The sequence below is a fragment of the Callorhinchus milii genome, unplaced genomic scaffold, assembly GCF_018977255.1.
Source record: "Callorhinchus milii isolate IMCB2004 unplaced genomic scaffold, IMCB_Cmil_1.0 Scaffold3, whole genome shotgun sequence".
In the NCBI taxonomy this organism is placed as follows: Eukaryota; Metazoa; Chordata; class Chondrichthyes; order Chimaeriformes; family Callorhinchidae; genus Callorhinchus; species Callorhinchus milii.
This window is the reverse complement of record NW_024704744.1, coordinates 45,976,002-45,993,616: the sequence shown is the minus strand read 5'-3', so window position 1 is coordinate 45,993,616 and position 17,615 is coordinate 45,976,002. Positions and strand designations below refer to the sequence as shown.

At 41.4% G+C, this 17,615-nt stretch overlaps 2 protein-coding genes across 3 annotated transcripts in view; both read right to left on the bottom strand.

Moving 5' to 3' along the window:
• Positions 1-234: 234 nt before the first annotated feature.
• Positions 235-11,242, bottom strand: atraid (all-trans retinoic acid-induced differentiation factor). The gene is made up of 7 exons (XM_007892977.2): positions 10,015-11,242; positions 7,861-7,988; positions 5,922-5,993; positions 4,440-4,508; positions 2,198-2,319; positions 1,811-1,911; positions 235-1,295 (listed from the first exon to the last, which is right to left on the bottom strand). The coding sequence occupies exons 1-7, from the start codon at positions 10,120-10,122 to the stop codon at positions 1,191-1,193; spliced, it is 705 nt and encodes a 234-aa protein (XP_007891168.1). The 5' UTR covers positions 10,123-11,242; the 3' UTR covers positions 235-1,190.
• Positions 11,243-14,173: 2,931 nt separating this feature from the next.
• Positions 14,174-17,615, bottom strand: part of eif2b4 (eukaryotic translation initiation factor 2B, subunit 4 delta) — a 40,698-nt gene continuing 37,256 nt past the window's right edge. For both annotated transcript variants that reach the window (XM_007892978.2, XM_007892979.2), the window contains exons 12-13: positions 15,451-15,631; positions 14,174-14,469 (exon numbers count right to left, since the gene is read on the bottom strand). In XM_007892978.2, coding sequence (XP_007891169.1) covers positions 14,270-14,469; positions 15,451-15,631 — 381 coding nt within the window. In that variant the 3' untranslated portion in view covers positions 14,174-14,269. The remainder of the gene's footprint in view (positions 14,470-15,450; positions 15,632-17,615) is intronic.

Here is a 17,615-nt window from a genome sequence, read left to right as displayed (position 1 = left end):
CTTGTTCCTCGGCCCCTCCACCCACCAACGACAGCTGTGCTTTCAGCCACAACGCGCCAAACTATGAAACTCTATGCCTTGATCTCCCCGCTTGCCCCCTCCTTCCCCTTTTTCAGATCATAGCTGAAGACCTTACTCTTCAATCAGTAAGCTCTGCTTGACATCAGGTTTTGCCACTGTTAAGGGCTCTGAGACCCTACCTCATGTGAAGGGCCCCATATAAATGCAAGTTGTTTGAGGTGGGTAGGGTGGATATTCTGGAAGAACGAGATCAAATGGGCTTTAGGGCCTTCTTCGTCTGAACCAACCTAGTTGTCTCTCTGTACACATTTATATAACTCACAATAAAAGAACCCAATGTGCATGTACACATAGCACTAGACCTGATGCTACCTCAATGGCATATGCCCATGTTACAGAACTGCTCTACCTTCGTCCAAGGTTTCTGCAACCACATTGTTAACTGAATTAATGAGCACAGTTATCAAGGAGGGTCTTTCGGCCCTCGGTCCACTCTGCAACAACAAATTTATATTTATATAGCACCTTTCACATCGAGAGGACATTTTTAAGAGACCTTAACTGTCTATTCCTTACCTACTCTATTAAACTATCCATAAACTTTAAAACAAAATTAAAAAGGAACTTTGTTGCCGCGAAAACAATCCCAACTTTTCACGTCCTTACACAGTATCATAAATACAACCGTAATATCTGTTTGCTGGAGAGTACTATGGAGTCTAACGCGCACAGTTCTTTATCACTGGTAAACATTTCACTCTACACTTCACAATATGAAATACCATTTAAGTACAGAACAATAGTTTTGTTAACAATAGACGCTAATGAATGAGATGCAGCAGCATTTTCTATCCAAGCACAGAATCACATGAATAATTTCAGTTTTTTTTCCATTGCATATATAAGTGCTGATCTAAACACATCTCGTCATCATGCAGGTTATGTATTACTTTGAACGACTGCTAAGCGCGATACCGAGATAAAATAGCTGGTATCCGTCCTGGGAATGAAGCTTGATTTGAAACATTTTTCTTTAAACGCTAAAAAAGACGATTCTGGGAAGAGCGAGAATGTTAATCTGTCCATTCGCTGTTGCAGGCAGGACACCTGGTATTAGAAATCTCAAAACAATTTTTTTTTTAAAAAAGCGACAAAAAGTTTGACTGTCTTCACATAGTCTTAACTTTTCTGCGTTGTGTGACCCAAAGGAAAACTGTGATAACCATAGTCCCAGCTCCGACAATTCCAAGGAACATCCACATGGGAAATCCATCCTGTGAAGAACAACTTGCATTAATACAGCACCTTCACACAGGTTAATGTCTTGAAGGGCTACAGTGATAGGGTTGGTCGCCAAGCAAAGGAGAAGTGAGAGGTGACCACAGGCCCGGTCTAAGAGGTAGGTTTATCAGATGGGATTTAAAGATGGTTAAAGAGAGGGCGAAGCTAAGGGATTGGGATAGGGAGTTCCAGAGATTAGAGGCATGCTGGCTGAGGGCTCAGACACTGATGGTGGCACGGGGGGTGAACATAACAGTCAAACAGCCTTCCGACACTCACTGTCAAGGCTCACACATGTAACGAACAATTACCATTTGGGCAAGGTACCCGAGAGCTATCTGTGCCTGTGGAATTGCACCTCAGTACAAGGGAGTTAGAAAGAACTTAAACACCTTTAAGAAAATTTGGATAAAATTAGTGAGAGGAAGAAAAGCCTGAAACTGAAACAAAATTGCTCAATATGTTGATATTGTTGGAAATTTAAATGTGTAGTATTTGGAGTCCTAACCTGCCGAAGACATTTGTATCCATGCTGGCCCTTGATACAGGAACACTGGAACAATCCTGGCCCGTCTGGCTCACACACAGAATACTCCGGACACAGGTTACCTGAATAGCAAAGAACCATGAGACAAAAGGGCATCAGTGACAATCTGCTGTTACACTGATGTCAGGCAGTAAACACATCACTTCACATTCAGGGCATGGCATCTGATCTCAAGTCAGAGGCAAGAAAGAAAATAAAGTTTAGCGATACCATCTTGGAAGGAAATCTTTGTACCAATTGGTTTTTTTTGGTTTACGAGCACAAAATTCCATGGAGTGTCAAAACAATCATAGGCGTAACCCACACATGACGTCAGCTTCAAACTCTCATGTAAAGACGTAAACTCACTGGGCTCAGTTGTTCCATTGCAGGTATTTTTCTGTCCTTGACATATCCGTTTGTTCATCTCCAAGGTTATACTTCTCCAGGCAGCAGCCCCTTCAGGGCAATCTATGGTCACCGGCAACACTCTAGAAAATAAAGGACCATTGCATTCTTTCTCAAGTCAACCTTTCTCTCAGGATTAACATTCCAACCTCCAAATTAGTTGCAATATGCCTTGTTTTGCTGCAAAAGTCGCTCCTATTTAACAGAAGCTGAGCCCCTAACAAATATCTATCCACCTCCATCTTGAAAATGTGAATGGATCCAGCATCCACAGCCTTTTGGGGAGAGTTCCAGATTTCCTTTACCCTTTGGGTGAAAAACTGCCTCCTGATTTCACCCCTAAAGCACCTAGCTCTAATTTTAGATTATGCCCCCTTGTTCTGGATTCCCCACCAGAGGAAATAGTTTCTCTGGATCTACCTATCAAATCCCTTTATTTTTTTAAAAACCTCAATCAGATCACCCTTTCCCTTTAAGCCCTGGTATCATTCTGGTGAACCTGCGCTGCACCTCCTCCAGAGCGCATATATCCTTCCTGAGGTGCAGTGCCCAAAACTGAACACAATATTCCAGATGGGATCTGAACAATCAGAAAATGTTCCCTTCATCCCTACTTTGTTTCCTGCCTCCCAACCACTTACCAAGCCACGTCGCAAGGTTACCTCCGATTTCATGCGTTTTTTTTATTTGCTAATAACCTCTTGTGCAGAATCTTATCAAGTTCTGAAAGTTCATGTAGTCCATGACATCGTCATCTATAGATATTTTCTTATCCACCATGTTAGTGACCGCCTCAAAAAATTCAATCAGATTCGACAGCCATAACCTACCCTTCGCAAATCCATGCTGACTCTTTAAGTAGCTCATACTTGTCCAAGTACTCAGTCTCTGTCTCTGATGAGAAATTCCAGTAACTTCCCCACAACTAAGCTGACAGGTCTGCAGTTCCCTGGTTTCTCCCTCCCTTCCTCCCTTCTTAAATAATTGCGTGACATTTGCAGTTTTCCAATCTCAGGGCACAATTCCCGAATATAGACAGCTTTGGAAAATTATGATTATATCACTGCTCATCTTGGACTATTTGGCCAGAGAGACAAAGTTTGAACTTCTACACAACTATTAACAATTATTGAAGCAAAACCAAAATATCTGAAGTGCCGTTCACCAGGGATACAAGGTAAATGCTGCCCATCACTGTGCATTTTGACCCAATTATCAATTAGAGATCTGAATTTTCAGACTGGTTACGGCAAGTTAAAAAGTCTTGACAGAGTAAAGAGCACTCATAACAATGCTCGGGGCATCTAAAGGCAACCCATTAAAAGCTTAATAGGGAAGCTCTACTCAATGCCTGACACATTTACAATTCCTAAATTAGATTATGGGGCTATGCAATGTTATTATATTGAGCTCTGTGACCTTGTCAAAAGATCTCCTTTCACTTGACTGTATTGTAGTGGTTAGCATCCATACCTTGCAAGCGAGAGGGCCCGGGTTCGATTCCTGGGTGGGCCGAAACGCCTGTTTACCTAGCAGTAAGTTGGAACCTGGTTGCTGGTTATTTGACAGATCGCTTTTCCGGGGATAATAATCCCTCAAAAAAAANTTTGATCACACAATCCAAGACTGTATGTGGGACACTGTTGTGCACAATTGGCTGCCGCATTTCACCCACAAAATGCACAGTCAATTCACTTTACAGTATATTCAGTGAAGCATTTGAGATGTGTCATTGTGGTGATAAGGCGCTATATCAAAATGCATGGATTAGATCCCAATTGAAGTTTTTGATTTTTAGATAATACGGATCACTCTAAAAGCTCACAGAAGGGAAGAAAATGCGAGAGGAGGCAAATGATAAGAATCTTAAATTTTCACCCTAGAGCCGACTGGAAGCCCAATCTGGTGGTGGAGGGAACTGAGGAAGGAGGTGAGAAAGGTGGCCAAAAGCACTGTTGAAAAGAAAGGTCCTACAGTAGGCTTTAAAAGTGGGAGAGAGAAGGTGAGATGGAGCTATTCTGGGATGGAGTTCCACCGTGGGGGTAGAATGGCTGAAAGCTCGCCCTCCGATGGTGTTGTAGGTCAGGTGGGCTACATGTAGTTGGGCAGTGTTCACTATGTGAAAGGAATGGCCTGGGCGGTAGGTTTCAGAGGTCGCAGAGGTAGGGTGGAACAAGGCTGTGTCGGTATGTAAATTACTTACACCTCTTGTAGCCTTGTAAAACCTCGAAACACAAATGAAATGTTCTCAAATGGATTGTCAGAGAGATCCCTAGAAAGATAAAACATATTTACAATACAGTTTTCTACAAGAAACAGTTTAAAAACTTCCACATTTGCTACATGTCAATTTTTTTTATTTCTCCGAATATTGATAATTACAAAGCAATTGACAAGTCAACTAATATCGGAATGAAAAGTGTGACACTTTGTAACCGATTTAACGTGACTACATGAAATCAATTACATATCACATTTTTCAGCCCATGATATTTCACAGCACTGAATAATTCTTCCATGGCTGCATCTGTAAACTTTTAAGGATAGGAATATTAGTACAGCAAATACCAGCTTCTACTGTAGAGTAGTACCCAACAGCACGTGGTTCAGTTGCACAGAGTTGAAGAGGCCACAGCTGAAGACTCCGCACATTACGAACGTGTAGCCATACAAACTAAACAATTTTATGTAGTAGTTTACTCAGGAAAACAGCTTCAATTAACTTCAGGCCCAATAAAGAAAAACTTGTATTTTTATAGCATATAATAGAGTCCTGTAGCTAGTAATAATAATCCTTACATTTGATACAGCGCTTTTCAAGTCTTCTAGACATTTCAAAGCGCTTCACAGAATACACTGTGAAGTTAATTGATTCTATATTTGTGGGGGAAACGCAAATGTACAAATGTAGCTCAGTGGTTAGAGCATTCCCCTCGCAAGTGAGAAACCTGGGTTTGATTCGCAGCAGGGCGAAACGTTGGGCAAGTTTTCTTACTTCACATGCCTCTGTTTACCTAGCAGTAAGTAGGAACCTGGTTGTTAGTTGGTTGGCTTTTCTGGGGGCAATAATTCCTTTTTTTTAAAAAAATTGGTCACTTCAATCCACGCCTGTTTGTGGGAAACTGCTGTGTGCAATTGGCTGCCACACTTTGTCGATAAAATAGTCAATTCACTTTACAGTATATTCTGTAAAGTGCTTTGAGACGTCTCGAAGACGTGATATATCAAAATGCAAAGATTATTATCTTATGTCAAAATGTTTCAAAGCATGGTAATTACTGAAATCCTGAAAAAACAAAGAAAGCCTTACACACCAGCTAACTAGCAGTGATGAGCAGTGCAACCTAACATGTTCACAAAGACACGATGAGCAGAAATTCACATCAGAACCTGAGGAGCAACTACCTGCACACATGCCTGCTTCAGGTAATAGTGTTAAATGCAACAGTAGCATACAGAACAGGCACCAAAATATACCCACATGTCACTCTCATTAGAAGATTATATAGGAATCTCATAGAATCTACTTCCGCCTAAAGTTCTTTAACGCAACGATCTTCATTTCTGAATATTTCATTCACCATGGCTTTGGTTTAGAACTGAGCTTTCCCAGATGTTCCAATTTAATGCCCACTGTGCTGGGTGGGAGGCAGATAAAAAATAAAAGACTAAATACCAAACTTACAATACCACCAAGGTGCTGGCAACCTTTAGCAGTTCCTCCATCTTGGTTATGGAACAGTTCCACAGATCCAGCCTGCAAACACACAATCCAGAGGTTTCCTTAATATGTTTCATCTTTGGTTCATTTAATTTTATTCCTTACCCCACCTCTCCTGTAGACACTGATTGATGCTGAGGTACATTCCACAGGCCCAGCGCAACTTTGGCTCCTTGCCTAAGTGTACGCTGCCCACACAGGTAGCTGCCCAACCCAAGCATGGTGCAGGATGTGATCAGATTGTAGACAGTGCAGCGGATGACAAATCAAAAGACTGAGTTGTATGTAGAAGACCCTGTGGCCCATTTGATCTCATCTTTCTGGAACACCCATCTTACATTCCTCCCATCACAGCATCAGTGTCCTAGTCTCATTTATAATATGCTTGATGCTGTGATCCTCCTGCCAAGTAACCTGTCCAAGTCGTTAATTAACCTCTGACTAAAGAAAAACTTCCTGGTGTCTGACCTAAAATTGCCCTTTAGAGCCAAATGATTTTGTACGTACAAAACCAGAAAAAGTTGGCAAAGTTCATTATAAAAAAAAACTGACAGCCTCTGTGCTGCATATTTTTTTGGAGTTTTAACTTTCATTGATAATTTCGCCACAAAATAAAGTCAATTTACTTTACAGTATATTCTGTGAAGTACATTGAGACGTCTCAATGACATGATAACGCACTGTATCAAATGCAAATATTATTATTATTTTAATGGGACACTACTGTGCGCAAAGTGGCTGCCACATTTGCCTGCAAAATACAAGTCACTACACTTTACAGTAAATCCTGTGAAGTGCTTTGAGATGCCCATCTGACATGAAAGACACTGCAGCATATCAAAATGCAAAGATTATTATTGCTCTTATTCCATTTAATAGCAATGCTATTAAATGGAGTCCTGTAGCTCAGTGGTTAGAGCACTCGCTTTGCAGCATTTCAATTCCAGTCAGGGCGAAACCTTGGGCAAGTTTCCTTACTCCACACACAATAATAATCCCTCCAAAACCAAAAACAATAATAAAAAATTGGTCATTTTCAATCTACTACTGTTTGTGGGACATTGCTGTGCGCAATTGGCTGCCGCGTTCGCCCACAAATATACAGTCAATTCACTTTACAGTGTGTTCTGTGAAGTGCTTTGGGACGTCCTCCCGACATGAAAAGCGCTATATCAAATGCAAGGATTATTATTATTATTATTATTATTATTATATTGCTGAAGTATTTTAATTCAGCCACTAGAGGGTGCAATTGAGATTTTACTTTGCTGCACAAACCAAGTATAGGAGAAGCATAGCATGAAGCAGATCGAAACCCACAAATGTCAAGCAATTTAGATTTATACAGTATACTGCTTTTCATGTTGGAAAAAACATCTCAAAGCAAATCATGCAACTGACTGGGAGCCCAAACTGAGGTGGGGAGGGTAGGGAGGTGGCCATAAGTGGAGGCAAAGAGTAGTGGTTGAGGTACTAAAATATACTCAGATTAGGACACCTAGGGAATTAAGCAGGACACATAGGAAGTTCCACATATACAACAACAACTTGCATTTATATAGCGCCCTCTACACTAACCAGTGTATCCAATGTTTTCCAACCATAGTCTGCTACCCCTCCCCCGCATTGTGATGTTAAGCAAATTCAGAAATTCCAGGTTAAATCAGCAGTACCATCACAAACATCACAATCTTGGTCGATCAGTTTATTTAAGGTTAAACCACTGCCACTATAAAAAAACAATCCTGGACTTTTAAATGTGAATGTGAGCCTCCGGCTATATACTTGATTGTTTAATCCCTCCAGGGCAGACCTCCTGAACGAAACTCTCAATTTGTAAGTGGGATTTAGTTAGATCATGGGCTCAGCCACATATCCTGAGATGAAGAGTTCTGTTTCTTACCCCACCACCTCCTGTCGAGCCTGCTTCTGAACACAGCATCGCCCATCCGCAACCAAGGTGGAGTTGGCATGACAATAATTAAAGACGGCTGTCCCATTCCTCAGATCTCCTGGACATCTACTGCACAACTGGAATCAAAGAGCAAATAACACATCACACAACAATCAACTTGATAATACTTTAAAGTCGAACAAAAATCAACACAAATGAAATCATGGAGGGAAGATCATTCTAAAAAGCAAAATACTTCCCACACTTCAGGGTTATACTCTGTAATTTTGTCAATCGGACCTTATAATGGAACATTTATTTTTTGGGGGGCGGAAGAGAACAGAATCAAAGGTACAGTGACTGCAAATACCAGGAAAGCGCAAGTGTATCAGCCTGGCTCAGGTAATGTCTCCGATTCAGGGGACGAAGGTTGTAGGTTCAAGCCCCACATTAGGACTTTAGCCTCATAAACAGTTGGCTAAGGTGACACATTAGTGCGGTGTTGGTGATGTGCTGCATTGTTGGCGGTCCTGTCCTTTGGATGAGACATTAAACTGCCCGTTTAAGTGAATGTTAAATATCCATGGCACTATTTGAGAAGGGAGTTCTTCCCAGTGTCCTGGCCACAAATCCCCTCAGAAAAATTGGTCATTGACTTCATGGTTGTTCATGTGCCATTGCTATGTGCAAATTGCCTGCCATGTTCAGCTACAAAATACAGGTACTGTAGTTTACAGTAAATTCTGTTAAGCACTTTGAGACATCTTTTGAGATTTCTCTGCTCAGTTAACACAGGTCTGCTGCCCGTCCCCACCGCCCTGCACACCACCATCAATGGCTGAGTCTTCAGTCACTTTGCCCCTCACCTCTAGAATTCCATGCCTTTATCCCTCTGCCTTGACGCCTCTCTAGTTTTAAAGCTTATCTTAAAAGCTACCTCTTTGACCGTACCTACGGTCACCATCCCATTTTCCCTTTCTTGGTGTTGAACCCCACTGAGAAGCACTCTGAGACATTATTAACGTGAAGGGTGCTATATAAATGCAACTTGATGTTGTCTTCCCAATGCGAAAGATGCAGTGTTGATTGCAACAATTATTATATTAAGTTCATTAAAACAACATGGACCGTGATTTCACAATCAATGCTTCAAAATTCTGCCAATAGCTTCTCCTCTTGCCCTCACATGGTCACCTGAGGTGTACCTCAGGGCTGTCTCTTCCTTCAGTCCCCTGATGAATAAGTTTAGGAAGACAGGCACTTGGGGGAGGGGAAGGTACCAAGTACGGGTTTTCCCATCACTCTGCTTATGCAAGAGAGATTAGTGTGTTCATACATCCCTATTTGCCTTTATACAGAAACCTGGAGGCCAAACGCAGATTTTAGTATTGTCCCTTTTATTTCCAAAAGTGCTTAATGTATTCATTGCTGTCTTGTAGCAACAGTTTTCCTATAAAGTTAAGAATTGCAATATTATAGGTTATTAATCATTAGTTTATTGTTATTTCATTTAATCTGAAACACCATTGTAAGAAACATATACTTTATATATTTTTTTAAAAAAGTCATTCTGTGCTGATAACATTCTATTATCAATATCAGAACCACTCCACATTTGAAAACCTGCTATGACTGACGCCCTCATTATAATAATCTTTACATTTGATATAACACTATCAAGTTGGCAAAATGTCTCAAAGCACTTCATAGAGCTTACTTTAAAGTGCAGCCGCTGTGAATTTGTAGGCAATCATGGCAGCCAATTTGTGCAAAATAGTGTCTCACAAATAGCTGTGAGGTGAATGACCAATTTCTAATTGAGGGCTTGTTGGTGAGGAGGAAGGAATGCCATTCTCTTTTTGAATAATGCTTTGGGATCCTTCACATCCACCTGATGAGGCAGTCGGAGCCTCAGTTTAGTCTCATCCAAAGGACCGCATCTCTGACAATGCAGCTGTCTCCCAAATGCTGTATTATGTCAAGCCTCGCTCACTATCAGCAGAATCACGGAGCTTGGTTTAAAACTGTCACCCATTTGTTAAAAACAACCCAAGCACGGTTTCAGGTTTAAACAGAAATGATATCTGGTGATCGAAGCCGCCCCTAACAGCTCCTCGTCACTGACGCCCCTGAACTTATTTCATATCGTTGCTGTCCATTTACCTTATGACTATCCCCTTTGATTGGATCTGCCCACAAACACAAGGTCAGAACCACAGAGACCAGCTGGAAAACACAAGCGGCTCCAACCCGCCTTGAACTTGCCATCATTTTCCTTCCTTTCCTGCTTCCTTCCCTGGGATTGCAACAATCAGCGGTGAGTCACCTGACACTCAGTCATGTGATTTTCTTGCATTTGGTTTCACCCAAAATACAGAGGGCCCTGAAATCAGTAATATCACTCCAAACATTAGTGCCATCTGCTGGAATAGCAGATTGCAACACTTCAATAAAATAGCCTATGAAATTTACATGAACCCTTTATTGGAGAATTACTTTTGCAGCCTTCAAATACAATGGCCACCTGCCCAGTTTCAAGTTGCACGACCCAGCTTTTCATGGGCCATCCAGAAATCTATGAAATTTAAACTGCCCTCCAAAAGTCTTCTTGTTTTTAACTAAAACTCACTTCTGCGTCTCATGATACAAGACATTAGTTGTTGAGATTTGCTTTGGTTTTCAATTAATTTTAATCAGTCCGTTTTAATCACATTTTACATTCTGTGTAAACGAAAACACAAGATCCGTTAACTTCAAATCCAATAACTAATGCACAAACTAACCACAAAGACGATAATAAGTATTACCCATGCCTGGGTGTCCACTGAACCTTTATCAGTTGTGATACAGAACTGACAATACTCCAGCCAGATTTGCTTTACGTCATGTGACATTTGTATCTTAATGAACCCTGCGGAATAAAAAAAACTATTTGACACACACACAATTGAGCATATTGACTGTCTTATTTTGTCTTTAAACATATATGTACAATGAAAATTGGGAATCCTCAGGTGTACACTTTAAAGAGGTTTGTGCACCAACAGCTAATGGCCTGATGGCCTCTGCCTGCGTTTAGTGCAATGGAGCAGTCAGTGGTGTTTTACATTGGAATTCCAATCCTTGGTCACTTGAAGCTCACACTAATACAAAGTGAACGTTCTCAGATGAGGTATAGATACAGTTGGAGCAACACAAGGAATCTAGCAAATATCCAACCTACCACCACATAAGCTTGGATTGCTCATTAACTGCACTGGATGTTACCAGATTGGTTGCCAACACATTGATAAGTTCATGAAAAATCAATCTAGCGACTTTATCAAATATATTCATAGAATCATAGAACTTTACAACACAGAAGGTCATTTGGCCTATTGTGCCTGTGCCGGCTCTTTGAAAGAGTTACCAGCTAGTCCAACTCTCCTGCTCTTACCCCATAGCCCTGCAAATGCTTCCTTTTTAAGTCCCTATCTAATTCCCTTTTGAAAGCTATTATCAAATCTGCTTCCAACAACCTTTCAGGCAATGCATTCCAGACCGTAACAACTGTCTGGGAAAAGAAAAAATGTCTCCTCATCTCCCCTCAGGTTCTTTTGTCAATTATCTTAAATCTGTGTCCTCTGGTAACCCACCCACCTGCCAGAGGAAACAGTTTCTCCCTATCTACTCTATCAAAACCCCACAGGATTTTGAACTTCCAATTAAAAATCTCCCCTCAACCTTCTCTAAGGATAATAATCTCAGCCTCTCCATATAATTGTAGTCGCTAATTTCTGATATCATTCTTGAAAATCTCTACACACTCTACAAGGCCCTGACATGCTTCCTAAAGTGTGGTGCCCAGAATTGGACACAATATTCCAGCTGAGGCCTAACCGGCGATATGTAAAGGTTCAACATAACTTCCTTGCTCTTATACCCTATGCCTCTATTTATGAAGCCAAGGATACCATATGCTTTCTTACAGATTTGTCAACTTGTCCTGCCATCTTCAAAGATTTGTGGATATAAACCCCCAGGTCTCTCTGTTCCTGCACCCACTTTACAATTGTACCATTTATCTTAACATAAGAAATGCTAGACGAAAAAAGACCAAGGTCCATCTAGTTCGCCTTCCACCTTCCTGGCGGTCGCATGCACATGTGTCCCAAACTACCTATGTACTAGTTCCCATAATGTTATTCCCTGAAAGAAAACCATCTAATCTGTGTTCGAAAGAATCAACACCTGCTGCTTCAACCATCTCCCTCGGACACTATTCGCTCAGTGAAATACTGTTTGTGTAGAGTTGTTCTCAATTTACCCCCTTCAATCGCAGGCCGTGACCTCTGGATTTATGATTCTGGACAAGTTGAAACACCCTGTCATGATCTATTTTGCCTTGCCCCTTTAGAATCTTAATGACCGCAATCATGTCGTCATTCTCTTTACCAAGGTGAACATGTTTAATTTAATTAGTCACTCCTCATAATCCAGTCCTTCCATTCCCTCAATCATTTTGGTTGCCCTCTGCACCTTCTCAATTTCTCCAATATCCTTTTTGTACTGCGGCAACCACAACTGTACACAGTACTGTAAGTATGATCTTACCAATGATTTATACAGTGGCAGTATTTTGGTTTGCTCTTGATACATCCCAACATCTGGTTTGCTTTACTCACTGCCACAGAGTATTGTTGGGAGAGCTTCAATTTATTGTCAATCAGGACCCCAAGGTCCTTTTCATTTTCCATACATATTATTTTCTTTTCATTGAAATAATAGTCCCTTCCAGGATATTTTGTCCCCATGTGAAGCACTTTACATTTCTCCACATTAAATTTCATCTGACACCGATCTGCCCAATTCCCAAATATGTTCATATCGCTCTGTAACCTATCTTGTTCAGCTTTGCAATCTGCCACCTTCATTAGCTTGGTGTCATCTACAAACGGAGCCACTGTGCTTGCAACTCCTAGTTCCAGATCATTTATAAAAATATTAAAAAGAGGTCCCAAAACAGACCCTTGGGGAACTCCACTGGTAACATTTTTCCAGTCTGATGACATTCTCTGTACTACCAGCCTCTGGGTTCTTGCGGTCACCAATTGTGTATCCGTTGTAGTATACCTGCACTGATTCCCGCTTGCTTTACTTTCAATACCAGCCGCTCAAGAGGAACTGTATCAAAGGTCTTACTGAAATCCAGATATACAACATCCACAGCTTTATCCTTATCAAGCTGTCTTATCACACTGTCAAAGAAAACCAGTAAATTAGATTGGTAAGACCTTCCCTGAATGAACCCATATTGGCTATCATTTCCGATTTTATTTCTGTCCAGATGCTCCATGATTTTATCCTTAATAAGTCTCCTTAACTGTACCCACAATGGACATCAAACCTACTGGTCTGTAGTTTCCTGGGTTACTTGTTATCTTTGTTAAAAATAGGAGTAACATCTGCCTTTCTGCAGTCCCCCGGCACCTCTCCAGCATCTTATACATTGCCTTTTCTCATTCCTCTTCCTAAAATGCATCACTTCACACTTCTTTATTTTAAATTCCATCTGCCACGTGTCTGCCCATTTCACCAGCCCGTCTGTCCTCCTGCAGTCTGCCACACACACACACCTAACATAACTGTACACATGTCATTGACAAGGAGTCACTGTCTCTCATTGCTCTTCAGAATTTGATGTCTCTTCGGCACAAAGCTTCAGTTAAAATTCATTTTGGTGATCCAACTAAATTAATGCTTCGGGCGTTCACCACCACTCTATTTATCTAGATCCTTAAGAATGCGAGCTATCACATTCTAAGATCAAGTACTCCTTGCAGAAATAAACACTGTGTTGCCATCTGCAGCTGCAAGGATCTATTTTTTTGGTGCATATCTACGTGACTGGAATAGGCTTAAAAAAATTTCCTTGAATAATCCCTTCAAAAAAATAATAATTTGGTCACTCAATCCACGAGTGTTTGTGGGACACTGCTGTGCGCAATTGGCTGCCGGGTTTCCCCTACAAAATTTACAGTAAATTAACTTTATAGTATATTCTGTGAAGCGCTTTGAGACCACGAAGACGTGACAAGGCGCTTTATCAAACGTAAGGATTATTATATTATTATAGACTTCTCTGCTAAAGAATCATTTTCTTTACAGATTATTTTGCATATAAAATTCATCATTTCACTCCATCAAGGACTTTAGCAACATTTTTGTGAGCACCTACAGGAAGGTTAGTGTTTTGTCTCCACCACCATCTCAATATCAATGAATGTTCTGCAATTTGGAAACAGATTAGTCTTCTTCACATCTTTCCGCTGAAGGACAGATGGAATGAAACAAAGTTTTTTTTTATTATTATTACATGCCAGAGCAAAGCTGAATACATTGCAAAGCCACCATGTGCCCGAAGAGATCCAGCAGCCCTTTACTGCTCCACATTCTTGACTCGCAGTACGACAGGTACAGAGGTACAGGGAATCATGCCCAAGTCTGTGATTACTAAGTCAACAAAGTCAGGTGGCGTCACATCGTAGACCAGGTTGAGAAGATGAAGGTTGGAATCCGTTTGCCAATTCTCCAGGTGGTTAATTCCTTTCCGGGTTACCAATAGGTCATCGGGGTCATCTGTAATTGATAAATTGTAAACCATGATTCTGTCACTACTAATAAATGCAAAGTTGAGCATAAGTCGTTAATGGAATAGAACACAATGGAAACAAACACCCATTCTTTGTAACATAATTTAAATTAGATTGCAAATATGCAGGTGCAGCTGTAAACCAGGGTACTTTTGGTTTTGAGGAATCTTTTATGCTCATCAGTGAGAGAATCAAGTGTTGGCTAGCTGAACATATTTTCTACTTAGTGTCAGATGCAAAGTGACACTTCCTCTATTTTGTCTCAACAATTTGTCCTATCCTCAATCTCAAAAGAGGGCTGGATTTGAACACAAGCACTAAAAGAGAGTTTGGTGAGCTATCTCAGCGAGCCAGCAAGACCTAATGCAGGTGCTTCTGAAGATGCTGTAAACCAAATCAAACTGTGGGACACTCTTCCCTGGGGGGCACAGGTTGTGTGCCTCCCATCAGTCCCAGGTTTTGTGGGGCTAGTCATCTTGCACATCCCCACAGTTCACTAAGACAACACTAGAAAACAAAAAAATTATAATCTGCAAGAATACGAGCAACAAAGTAGAAGGGCTTTGATTGATACATTTACAAATTTACAATAAGAGTTTGAGTGTCAAAAGCACCAATTCTACTTCACAAAGCAGACTTCATGCTATCCCAAGGCTCTAGTCAAAAACAGCACAAATTGCAGCATACAAAAAACATAACTGCACAAATACTCCAGGAAATCATACCAAACAACTGCAGACCATGTCAGTGCAATATCTATCGGGCGCATCCCATCAACATTAGGAATGAACTTGTTCCCCCACCCCTCCCACCTTTCAGCTCTCGCCAAATCCAACTTGTGTGCCCAGCCAGCTGTTAAAGAGCTTTGAGACATCTTCCTGACATGAAAGGCACTATACAAATGTAAATGGTATTGGTATGTATCCAATTGTACAATTATTTAAAAAGATAATAAATCCAAACTTACCCAATTCGTTCAATACAAATGAATCTGTCTGAACTCTTTCACAAAACTTGTGCGTTTCACAACACACCAGGACTGGGACGTTATACGCTTTGGCCACCAATGCTATCTGTGACGTCCCCACACGCGACATCACATAACCGTTGGCTAGTAGAGCATGCGCTCCCAGGAACACTTTGGAAACCTGTGTGGAAAATTACAATGAGGAGTTGATTGGAAACTATGAAACAACCTGATACCACATCAAAGTCCAAATTTACTATTTGAGAGTTCATTGAACTTCTTGCAGAAAAAAATTAAAATCCCCTTTTTATATCTTTTCCTCCACATCAATTAGGACCTGTAATTTGCAGAGACCAAAACCTACATGTCCTATTTGGACCACATGATATTAACTCTATTTTAAGCTTTGTGCTCTACCTAGAACTATCATTTGACATTTGTTGAGCATTGTGAGAATTGCTGCTAGTCCTTTGAATGTCGCTATATTTTAAATTTATATATAATTTGTCAACCCCAATAGGGCTAGCAATGATGCTAGTGTCAAGATTGTTTGCAGTTGTAATGGGAACTTTGATATTGTAATGCAACAAGTACAATGGTTGAAAATGTTAGTCTTTCATCTCCACATCTTACTCTTAATCTTAAGCACAATTTAAATGCACAACAGCATGTGAATATTAATTAATACATTACTCTGGTCTTCAAAGCAGAATTATGAAACAAAATGTATGGGCTCAAGGAAATGATCTAGTTACAATATCTGCATTTCCATACCTTCCTAGAGGGCAAGCAATTTTAAGCCTTGCTAAGCCAAGTAGTTACAGGTATTTTGAAATCAGGCTGAAATATCTGAAAGCGGTATTTACTCTGTTACTGGTCACGTCTATGTGAACCATACTAAAAACGAGGCCTGAAAACTAACATTTGCCTTGTATTAAGGAGAACAAACCAACAGCTTTATCTCCATTCTAAGATAAGGTACAATCCAGCCTCAACAGCTCAGTGACCCTCCCAAACAACATTTGGATAAGGCCAAAGGGAATCGTTTAACAAACACGCATATTTAAAATAAAAACCACATAGAGCAATTTTGGTCAGCTGACACATGCAGAAACCCATCACCGTGCTTAAGAGTATCCAAACCAAACTGAGAATTCAATGCATCCCACCTACACATGGAAGTCCCAGAGATAGATTGTTGGAAATAAACGCGTACTCTCTAACCAGAGGGACGCATTCTGCTTATACCTAATACCAGAAAGTATTAGGCGCAGGTGGGTAAGAGCCAAGGCTTGGGGACCCCAGAGTGTGTGTTGAGTCTAACCAGGTAAAACCACAGAGCTTGCCATTGAAAGGAGGTTAATACGTTCAGCCACCTCTGCCCCGTCCACAGCCACCCCCACATCACCTCTCCCTTATAACCCACTCCCCACCCATTCCCCCCATACTCCTTCGACCCTATCTCTCCCTCCTCCCTCACCACGACTGTCCGCAAACTCAAACCCACCACCTGCTCCCTCGATCCCATCCCCACCTCTCTCCTCATCTCCCAGCTCCACCTTCTGGACCCTCTCCTGTCCGACGTCATCAACCTCTCCTTGTCCACCGGTTCAGTTCCCACACCCCTAAAAACAGCTGTCACCACCCCCATCTTGAAAAAACCTTCTCTGGATCCATCCCTCCTCTCCAGCTACAGCCCCATCTCTAATCTCCCATTCCTCTCCAAGGTCCTGGAATGAGTGGTCATTCCGCTCATTTTTCTCGCCATTCCCTCTTTGAACCCCTCCAATTCGGCTTCCGCACTGCCCACAGCACGGAAACAGCCCTGGTCAAAGTCACTGATGACATTCTGAACATCTGATCCGGGCTACCTCTGCCTCCTTGTCCTCCTCGACCTCTCTACCGCATTCGACACTGTCGACCACTCCATCCTCTTACACTACCTTTCCTCTACACTTAACCTTCACGGACCTGCCCATGCCTGGTTCGATTCCTATCTCTCTCACCGTCTCCACTTTGTTGCCTCTAACGGTTTCTCCTCCAGCCCCTGCATTGTCACGTCTGGTGTCCCCCAGGGCCCTGTCCTTGGCCCTCTCCTCTTTAATATCTATATGCTCCCCCTTGGTGACATCATCTGCAGACATGGGGTCAACTTCCACATGTAT